General features: G+C 49.3%; 1 protein-coding gene across 1 annotated transcript; it reads left to right on the top strand.

Moving 5' to 3' along the window:
* The first annotated feature begins 542 nt into the window (after nucleotides 1-542).
* Nucleotides 543-6,947, top strand: LOC107110077. Its single transcript, XM_015410798.1, has 3 exons — nucleotides 543-992; nucleotides 2,757-2,921; nucleotides 6,636-6,947. Exons 1-3 carry the CDS (start codon nucleotides 543-545, stop codon nucleotides 6,768-6,770), a joined length of 750 nt encoding a protein of 249 aa, XP_015266284.1. The 3' UTR covers nucleotides 6,771-6,947.
* Nucleotides 6,948-10,783: the final 3,836 nt, after the last annotated feature.

Below are 10,783 nucleotides of genomic sequence, written 5' to 3'. Positions count from 1 at the left end.
GATGACCCCGGGAACCCCACGCTAAAAGCCAGGAAAGACCTGGCAACCCTATCAGTCACTGCCATTTTTAGTTGAAAGGGTCATGTAATTCATTGGAGAGAGGCTACTAGTCTGATGTATGAGGCAGCTTCATGTGTTCCATTAATGTACAGATCTGCCTTTAGGTGGGGGCCGGAGTAATTGCTAGCAGCTTCTCCTTGTGACTGCTGTCAACAAGAAGGACCATACGGGGAAATTTGGGGGGAACTGCTTAAGGGCAAACCAGAGAGCTCCCAACATGCCAAGCTGAAAGTAATCTGGGACATATGAGAGGTATTTAAAGAGGAGGGGGCATAAAAGATTGTCTTCAAAGTCACAAGTGCATTCTCAATGGTCAGATTTGACTTCCTTTCTGAGGTCACCGCCACATGGGCATATTTTGCAGGAGGCGGGATTCACCCAGAAGGTGGGCGGAGTCACCAGGGGGCGGGACTTCCTGGGACCTATATCAGCAGGGGTTCAACTTCTAGCTGGGCAATCTCAGAGTCCCTTTCCCTGCCACCATGCTGGGTTCCCGGGTGTGCTGGCAGCTGCTCCTTGGGTGGGCTCTGCTACTGGGCCAGCCGGTCTTTGGAGACTCAGGGTCGAGTTCCTCAGAACAGCGCTCTTTACAAGAGCCAGAGAATCCAGCGCCAGGGTCAGAAGAGCCAGAGAATGCAGTGGCAGAAGGGCCAGAGAAGCCACTGCCAGAATCGGAAGAACCAGAAGACCTGTTGCCAGAACTGGATGAGCCAGAACAGCAGGTGCCAGTGCAGGAAGAGCTGGAGGAGAAGCCACTGTCAGATGAAGAACTGGAGGAAATGGAGAAAGACGAAAGAGAATGGTTAAAGCAGGAGAAGGAGAAACCCTGTGGTTCCTGGTTAGACTATCTCCAGGCAATTGCCCTGGGCTACTATAACAAGGAACGGAAGGAATACTACAAGCCAGATGGGCGTGCAACTCTAAGAACCAAGGTAAGGGAAGCAGGTGCTGTGTGTGCCCTCGGTGGGGGGATGTATCCTGTTTAGGAAACTTGTTGCATTCCCTGGCCCATCTCAGCTTGTCCGTCACAGCACCATGTCTCTGTTCACCTTGATTCTTGAAAAGGAAGAGATAGCCAGACAGCACGATTTGTGTTTAGCTGATCCATATCTTTCTGAAACTTCGCCTACCTCCAGATTCCCACAAAGTCTTTACTTTAAAAAAAAAATAGAGGGGCTCTAGTCCTCATGATGGCTAGCAAAAAATTGGTGGAAGAGCCAGTTTGGTGTAGTGGACAAGTGAGCGAACTCTAATCTTGGAGAACCAGGTTTGATTCCCCCACTCCTCCACTCACAGCTGCTGGATGACCTTGGGCAAGCCATAGTTCTGTCAGAGGTGTTCTTGAAAAGAGTAGTTTCTGTCAGAGCTCTCTCAGCCCCACCTACCTCACAGAGTATCTGTTGTGGGGAGGGGAAGGGAAAGGAGTTTGTAAGCCGCTCTGAGGCTCCAAGTGAAGGGTGGGGTATAAATCCAATCTCCTCCTCCTCCTCCTCTTCTTCCAACTGCTGGATGACCTTGGGCAAGCCATAGTTCTTTCAGAGCTGTTCTCTCAAGGACAGTTCTGGAAAGAGCTCTCTCAGCCCCACCTACCTCACAGGATGTCTGTTGTGGGGAGGGGAAGGGGAAGGAGTTTGTAAGCCGCTCTGAGACTCTGAGTGAAGGGCGGGGTATAAATCCAATATGATTTCCGAGGACGGCAGGTATTATAGGTTCAGCTCAGGCCACCGTCCCCCAGTTTCCCTCTATGTATCTCCTACCCTCCCACCCCATTTCTTTATGTCCCCATTACATTTATTTATTTCATTAGACTTTATATCCCACCCTCCCCACATTGTAGGCTCAGGGTGGGTTCCAAACATATAGATCTGCACTTAGTGATACTCCTGCAGGCTGAAACCCCAGTTACATTTTAAAAAAGACGTCTGTCCTAGCTTATATCATTCAGGACTTTGGTTATCTGATGGCAGAATTCTGGGGATCAGAGAACTCTTGCTTCTCCCTTCACATGGAAGAAGGAATCTCAGAAAGCCAAGAGTCTCCTAGTGGGAGGGAGAGGGCAGGGTGGCCATCAGAGTAAAGGCAGTGTTTTGACTTCTAAAACGGAAGAGATTGGAGGTGAAACTTTGGGATCCAATCACTGAGTATCAGGGGTCGTTTCGTAGAAAAAGAGCTAGAGGAACTCATTAGCATAACTCATTAGCATATGCCACACCCCCTGACATCAGGGGCCCGGCGGTGGACCTGCAAGGCCAGCAGGAGTGCGAGGAAGCCCCGCCAAGGCCCTCCCTGGCCCCAGGCAGGCAGGGGTGGGGAGAGGCGGGGAGGAAGCAACTTACCCTCCCTCTTCTCCTGCCTCCTCCTGGCTGAATGAGGGCTGGAAGCGGGGAGGACGGAAGCAAGGGGTGGGGCTTTGTCATGTGCCCCGCCCCCTCACACCTCAACCAGGGGAACTGCGATCCCCCGCGATCCCCCCGAATCGACCTCTGCTGAGTATGGCTTCTTAGTGGTAAGGGAAAGTCAGAAAAATGTGCATGTTTCAAGGCTTGAGCCCAGACACTGATAGTAAACCCTGGAGCTCAGATGAAGGCCAGGCTAATAGCAAAATTGGTTCCCCACACACACCGCTTTATCTTCAGGGCACAAATGGCTGGGGCAACCAGCCCAAGTTGGAAATGTCTCTTGTTCTTTGTTTCTAGAAAGCCATTGGGACAATGATATCCCTCAAGGTGGTGTTGATGAGAACGAACTGCACAAGGGACCAGCTGCCAGAATACACGCGTCACGGCAGACTTCCGTTCCACATATATCGTTTTTATGCTAAATTTCCGGAAAACTGTGAGTCACTGAAGGGTTCTGAACAGGTGAGAGGCCCCCAGCTTTCTTTTAAACAGACAGTAGATGTCTTTGTCAGCCCAGAAAGCAGCCAAGAGCACCTTGATGTTGAACTGCATTACCTGTGTAGAGAGCCGGTTTGGTGTGGTGGTTAGGAGCGCAGACTCCTGTTTTGATTGGCAACTTTTTGATTCGCAAACCAAGAATGCAAAGCTATAATTTTGCAAGAACCAGTCAAGCTCTAATACAAAGAAATACTGGTATGCTGAGACACTATAACAATGCTCATAAAGTGCTAGTGAAATACTTCTTTACACAGAGAGTGAGGGAAATGTGGAATCTGGTGCCAGAGGATGTGGTGATGGCCGTAGACATGGACGGCTTTGAAAGAGGATTAGACGGATTTGTGGAGAAAAGGTCTATCCGTGGCTACTAGCCATGGTGGCTAAAGGGAACCTCCATGTTCAGAGGGAGAGAACTCCTGAATACCAGTGCCAGGAGGCCGCATCAGAGGAAGGCTTCAGCCACTTTGCCCTGTTCGACCTGCAGAGGAACAGGTTGACGATTGTGTGAGACAGGATGCTGTTCTTATGGCGATGCTCTGCTTTCTGCCGCATTTCAATGTACTATTCAATGCTTTAGGTAAGCAGCACAGAGATGGGCTGTGTATCTTTTTATCTTGCAGTTCTGGACTTTATGTTCTTTGCATAGTGAATGACAGGAAGGTGGGACAAAAGCAGGGGTCATTTCATAGAAAAAGAGCTAGGGGAACTCACTAGCATAACTCATTAGCATATGCCACACCCCCTGACATCAGGGGCCCGGCGGTGGACCTGCAAGGCCAGCGGGAGTGCGAGGAAGCCCCGTCAAGGCCCTCCCTGGCCCCAGGCAAGCAGGGGTGGGGAGAGGCGGGGAGGAAGCAACTTACCCTCCCTCTTCTCCTGCCTCCTCCTGGCTAAATGAGGGCTGGAAGCGGGGTGGCCGGAAGCAGGGGGCGGGGCTTCATCGTGTGCCCCGCCCCCCGCTCCTCACCCGGGGGAACTGCGATCCCCCGTGATCCCCCCCGAATCGACCTCTGGACAAAAGTATTTTAAATAAACAAGGCCCAGTTTTTTACATAATGTGTAAACCTTATCATAATACATAATACACTTTTTACATAATGTGTAAACCTTATCTGGTGTGCGCCAGAAGAACACAAGGAATGATTGGGAGTCCCGCCTCCGGCAGCCAGGCAGGACCCGGCACCCCCTAGACTCATTTGGAACAAACTGAATCCCCACTTGGGTCGGGAAGCTCAGTAAGGGAGCTGCAGCCAGCTGCTCTACCTGAAAGGGCTATTGTGAGGGAGGGGAGATGGAGTGCCCCTTCATGCCCCTCCTTGTGTTCCTTAGAGAAGCAGCGCTATAAAGGTGGTGCTGGTAACACAGGGTTAGATCTGGAAATCCACTTGCACAAAGGTTAATGAGTCTAGCTTGTTTCCCCCTTCCCACAGTAGCCGTTTTAGACCCCAGAAAAGTCTATTTCCTGGAGCCAGGGGACCCATGTGGGTTAATGGATTGTAGTTATGGGCATTGTTTAATGGGCATGCTTTAGTTGGTGGTGTGCACACTTAGTAACTGGAGCCAGTGTGGTGTAGTGGTTAAGAGTGGGTGCCACAAATCTGGAGAACAGGGTTTGATTCCCTCCTCCTCCTCCTCCACATGAAGCCTGCTGGGTGACCTTGGGCCAGTCACAGTTCTCTCAGCACTCTCTCAGCCCCACCTGCCTCACAGGGTGCCTGTTGTGGGGAGGGGAAGGGAAAGGCAATTATAAGCCACTTTGATACTCCTTAAGGGTAGGTTTAAGGAGCTGCAGTGGCTCAAGTGGTTAAGACGCTGAACTGCAGGCTGTGGAAGGTCAGTAGTTCAGCAGTTCAAGACCCGGGTGCCGCATGACGGACCGAGCTCCCGTCTCTAGTTCCAGCTCCTGCCAACCTAGCAGTTTGAAAGCAAGACATTGCAAGTAGATAAATAGGTACCACTTCGGTGGGAAGGGAACAGCGTTCCGTGCTCCTTGGTGTTTAGTCATGCCGGCCACATGACCACGGAAACGTCTTCGGACAGCGCTGGCTCTTTGGCTTTGAAACGGAGATGAGCACCGCAACCCTAGAGTCGGATTCAACTGGCTTTCGAGCAAGGGAAACTTTTACCTTTACTTTAAGGGTAGGTTTGCCAACCTCCAGGTGGTGGCTGCAGATACCCTGGGGTTACAACTGATCTCCAGGCAGCAGAGATCAGTTCACCTGGAGAAAATGGCTGCTTTGGAAGGTGAGCTCTATGGCACTGTATCCTATTGAAGTCCCTCCCCTTCCCAAATCTCCCCTTCCTCAGGCTCCAGCAGCCCCCCAAATCTCCAGGTATTTCCCAACCCAGAGCTGGCAACCCTACGTATGGTAGAGAAAAGCAGGATATAAAAGCCTACTCTTCCTCTTCTTCAACATGCAAATCTGTTTTAGAGATTTGACTTCTGCTAGACCCGGGTGGGTTAAGCACCCCTTGCTGTCCAGGATTGCTAGGAAACCCGGCATTACTCTAATCTTTCAAGCCAGGATGCTATGTGTTGTTGTGCATTGCTAGATTTGAGCCCAGTAGGACCTTAGAGGCCAAAAAGATTCTTTGGGGTATGAGCTTTTGAGTATCAACGCTCCCTTCCTCAGATACAAGTAGAAATGGAGACCCCTGAGTCCTTATACCCCAGTCAGAAGGTGGGAAGAGTGTTGCAAAGAAAGGGATCCAGATGCAGAGGTGCAATGCAAAATGTAAACAGCTTGATCAAAGCCTTTCTCCCCTGCTTGAATCATTTCTCCCCAGATTGAATACATTTCGCATTGTACCTCTGCATCCCTGACTCCTTTCTTTGCAGCAGTCCTCCCATCTTCTGACTGGGATATAAGGACTCAGGGGTGGGGTCTCCATTCCTACTTGTATCTGTGGAAGGGAGCTTTTTTGACTGTTGAAAGTGCATACCCCGAAAATCTTGTTGGTCTCTAAGGTGCCCGGGAAATCGAATCTACTTGTTCTGCTGCAGACCAACAACACGGCTGAAATGATGTATCGTCACAGCCCCTGAAATAATGAAAGCTGTGGTTTTCTAGGACACCCAGTATCAGTTGCTGTGTTTGCTCAACAAAGGTCCCTGCCACATGGCAGGAAAAACACTGGCCAAAGTGCGGCTTTTAAAGCCGCACCAAAAAAGAGACGCCGCGGCGGGATCCCACGATCAGATGCCGGGGAGGAAGAGACGATTGGGAGGGGGAGGCTGCTGAACTGCGTATGCTCGAGCATGCGCAGTATGGCCGGAGGGGGCGGGGATACACCGGCGGAAAGACGTGCCGGCGATCCCACGGCCGGCAGTGATGCAGCCTTTCGGAAAGAACCACCTAGGTAGGTGGTTCTTTTTTGCTGCGGGGTTTGGCCGGGAGGGGCGGATTGGGAACGGGCTGGGAACGGGCGCAGCATGATTCCCAGATGTTGCTGTGGGATCGTGCCCGTTTGCTGCGGCCCCGATCCGTCCCTCTCCCGGCCCAAAACCCCTCGTGTGGACACAGCCAAAGTTGCTGACTCTCTTCTGGGGCAGTCAGCACCCTGCTGAGAGAGATAGGCAGCTGGTCCTTCGCAAAGCTCAGCAGCACCTCAGGATCACCATCTCACCCCCTGTTTTTGTTCTTCCCTCTCCCCAACCCCCCTTTTCCCCACATACAGGAATGCACCTTCACATTATTTGGCGATCAAAGGAGAGGGAGTTTTCATGATATGGCTGTCGTGTCTGACAAATGCAGTCCGATGCATCCGAATGAGGAGAGACACCAAAGACCCCGCGTCACCTTCAGATCATAGTGGCCAATGGTTGGGGGTGGGGGAAGCAGGGTAGAAAAAACATCTGTTTAGTTTGCCCTCTTCCTTCTACCCCCTGACATAATCTGTTAGATGCATATCTGAAAACTGTCCCACTGAGAATTCCCCCCTTCCTCCCCCCAGAATCTCTAGCTGATTTCTTACCCATCCCGTTTCTCGAGTCACATCTACTTGCTTTGAAATAGAAAAAATAAAATTAACTTGCTCAAGCATCATCATCATCATTATCATTATTGTTGTTGTTGTTGTTTTTATTATTATTATTATTGAAGTTATTATTATTATTATTATTGAAGAAAGACAGGCAAAGTGAAAACGACAAGCTTGTACAACTTTGCATGACAGATGAGAGAGAAAATGATGAGAGAGGAAGAAACACCCCCCCCACCAAGAATCGGATCACAGAAAAAGAGTTATCGTTACCACTACTGTCTTTCCAAAATACAATCAGAAGCTCTCTGGAAGTACTAAACTTTGCTGTCTATAGCCTTATCCTCAAAATTTCACTTAATTTGGAAGAGTTTTGCTGCCGCCCTGTGAACAGTGCAATCCTATGCAGTTACTCTAGCCTAAAGCCACTGATTTCATTGGGTTTAGACTGGAATAATTCTGCATAGGATTGCATTGTTAGTTTCTTCCCTTCCTTTATTATAATCTGCTTCCACTGTGAAATAAAGAATGGTGGTATAGAAGTATGCAAATCAATAAACCCAAATCAAGGTTTTTCCCCACAACCAGCATTTTTGCTGCTGTTGGTACAGCTGATATCAAAGAACACTGTAGACGTGGTTCATATTTTTAAAGAACTAAGAAGTAATATCTAGAGAAAACTGCCGTTTGGAGTTCTAGTGGGGAAATGGGTGATAACTGGGCATTTGGTCTGTTTTGTGATACAAAACCATGTGCTGTAACTGTCTCTATTAACCAGGGGCAGTCAGTCTTTTCTGATTTCTGCCCTCAGAAAATCGCTGCCTCTATCCCCCCCCCTATTTTTACGTAGGGGTGTGTGTGTGCAATATACCATACTAAAGTATTCATTTCAGTTACAGGGCTCTTTTTGTAGAAAAAGACCAGCAGGAACTCTTTAGCATAATAGGCCACACCCAACAGCAGAAACACATTAGCATATTAGGCCACACCCCTGACAGCACAGCTCATTAGCATATTAGGCCGCACCCCCATGTTATCAGAAGTGTGGCCATCCAGCCACACCGACCTTTTGCTTCTTATTCTGTTTACCTTGTTTGTTGTCAAAACCCAGGGCTTTTTTTGTGGCAGGAACTCCTTTGCATGTTAGGCCATACACCCCTAATGTAGCCAATCCTAATGAGTCTCTGCTGTTGGGTGTGGTGCCTATTATGCTAATGAGTGCCTGCTGAGCCAGCCGGAACTCCGTTCCTGTGCGTTCAAGCCCAAAAATAGCCCTGGTTGTCAGTGTTGCAGTCTGGAAGGATTCATACCCTCCCTGGATAAAACCTCTGAGGATGTAAATAGATGTCTCTTTCCTTGAGCAGGATGTCCAAAATCTTGATGAACCTGTGGGCACATCTGGAATGCTGGGATCAACTAGAGGGCACTACAAAATGGCTGCCATGAAAACGGGGGCCAGTCACAAAACACTGGAAGGTTCCAACCCCAGCTCCACCTCTATTGGAGGTAGCTGTTTTTGAATGGGTGCTCCTCCCACAGACATAAAGGCCTTCTACATCAAGGAGGCCAAGGCAAGCCAGGATTGTTTCTTTGCTATGGAGGAGAGATGCTTTGGCAAAGGAAGGAGCAAGCACAAAAAAATATGGCAGGTGCCACGCCATCCATGGAAACGACATTGGTGACCTCTGCTCTAGCACATGTCTTTGCAAATGCATGGACAGGAACACCGATGTGCAATGCAGTGCACAACCCGCCATTGTGCATCTTGCAGCTGCCAGGGAATATCTGTTCCACAAAGGAACCATTTCCAGATTTATTTCAACCAGTCTTGTTGGATAATTTGGCAGTTAAACGTAATGATGCAGCGCACACTTGTAAATTAGCTAAGGCCACGATCAGATGTGCCTTTAGATCCGACTCAGCTGTGAACGCCTGATGGATCTAAAGGGCACGATCAGACAACAACATCTGGGAAAGGTCCCACAGCTGTCAGCACCCCATGCTGCCCCGCCATGGAAGTGGAGTTAAAAGACACAGGGGAAAGTCCGGTTCGAATGCTTGCCGACAGGCTATGGACAGACTTTCCCACGTCTGATTGCTCAAGCATGCTCTCGTGCTGTTGGAATGGTCTGCTCATTCCATCCCAACTCAGTGCCCTTTTCCCCCTTTGCTTAGCAGTATGCACATAACTGCATACTCCATGGGAAACCCTGAGTGCGAAGGTGCAATTCCTCATTTATGCGCATGGGAAGCAAAAGGCAAAAAACCCCTCACTTGGCCGAGCGTGCTGTCTGATTGGGCAGTGACTGGCTGAGCCCACAGCTACAAAGGATGTGTGATTGTGCATGGCCTAAAAGAAAGTTACTGAGAAAATTAGGAAGGGTTACATGAGTGAATAAAACAAAAAACAGTCTATGTAGCTAGTTATATATTTCTAGTTACTGTTTATTCCAAGATGGATTCTAGCACTCTGATCTCTAAACAAAGGGAGGAAGAAGAAACCCCAAAATGCCTACTTGCATAATATCAGGTGATATCACCCAACTATGAATTGACCAATGTCCAGGATAAAGGTCACTTCACTATGCACAGGGCATCCTCTTCTAGCACAGGAACTTCTACTCAACGTCTGGGGTCAGGAAGCAATTTTTCTCCAGGCTAGTTTGGCTGGAGATCCTGGAGGTTTCTTTGTCATCTTCTGGGAGTGGAACAGAGGTCACTGGGGGTGTGGAGGGGAAAGTATTTTTGAATTTCCTGCATTGTGCAGGGAGTTGGACTAGATGACCCTGGAGGTCCCTTCCAATTCTATGATTCTATGATCTCATAGGTCCTAAGCCTACTGAGTATTAATTAGCATACACAAACAAAAAGTTAACTCTCTCATGACATCAGGAAGTGAACTTGCAAAAACTCCAAGCAGTCTGCTAATATTTAGGCCAAGGGATTCTCTCCTTTCCTGTAAGCAGGCGTCATTTCCTGCAGGAGCACACAGGAGCAGAGCTCCGGTAGTAAAGAGCAACAAGCCCCACCCCCTGCTTCCAGCAGCCCTCAGTCAGAGCAAGAAGCAGCCAGGTGAGTTGCAGAGCCCCTCCCTGCCCCCCCGGTCCAAAACAGTCCAGTGGCACCTTTAAGACCAAGTTTTATTCAGGTACAAGCTCTCCCTCCTCTGTGAGGACAGATCTGCATGTGTCCCCCCCACCAATAGCTAGCAATCCAAAACAGTCCAGTGGAGCCTGAGCAGTGGGTGTTGCCTTCTGACACACTTCCGGTGATGTCAGGGGGTGTGGCATATGCGAAGTGGCATAAGTTATGGTAATGAGTTATGCTACTGAGCTCCTGCACCTCTTTTTCTACAAAATGACCCCTGCCTGTAAGGCTTTGAAGGAGATTCCATGGCTGGCTACAGTTTTCAGGGAGCTGTGTGGGACAAGATACTCTCTACCACTGCCTCACCTTCAGCCTCTATACGTGCACCCTTTGTGCTCAAACCAAGGGTTGGGATTACATGTCTAGGTTATCTAGGTTATCCTTTTTCCTAATGATTTTAAGCCCCCACCCAGGAAACCTGGGACCTTACTGAAAATTTTTAGTGTGTACACACACACACACCCACCCTGCTTAGCTTCCAAGATCTGATGAGATTGGGCTAGTCTGAGTCATCCAGGTCGGGGCATACCCTTTGATGGTACAAAACAAATACTGGGTCTGATCACACGCACAATTAGCTGTGTGAGACAGACGAATGCTGGGCGGATTTAACGGGCGTGATCAGACGTGAGCATCTAGCCAGTGTCCTGCACCCATCGGCAACCCGTTTCGCTCCACTGCAAGAGCAGAGTTAAAAG

This window comes from Gekko japonicus, unplaced genomic scaffold, assembly GCF_001447785.1.
Source record: "Gekko japonicus isolate JY-2015 unplaced genomic scaffold, Gekko_japonicus_V1.1 scaffold42, whole genome shotgun sequence".
Classification (NCBI taxonomy): domain Eukaryota; kingdom Metazoa; phylum Chordata; class Lepidosauria; order Squamata; family Gekkonidae; genus Gekko; species Gekko japonicus.
Note: the sequence above shows the minus strand (reverse complement) of the source record. Positions and strands in the feature narration are given on the sequence as shown.

Excerpts from the sequence above, each read along its gene's own strand:
- LOC107110077 (XM_015410798.1), top strand. The coding sequence starts at position 543 with ATGCTGGGTTCCCGGGTGTGCTGGCAGCTGCTCCTTGGGTGGGCTCTG. Across the intron at positions 993-2,756 it reads GTGCAACTCTAAGAACCAAG|AAAGCCATTGGGACAATGAT; the intron begins GTAAGGGAAGCA and ends CTTTGTTTCTAG. Across the intron at positions 2,922-6,635 it reads CACTGAAGGGTTCTGAACAG|GAATGCACCTTCACATTATT; the intron begins GTGAGAGGCCCC and ends CCCCACATACAG.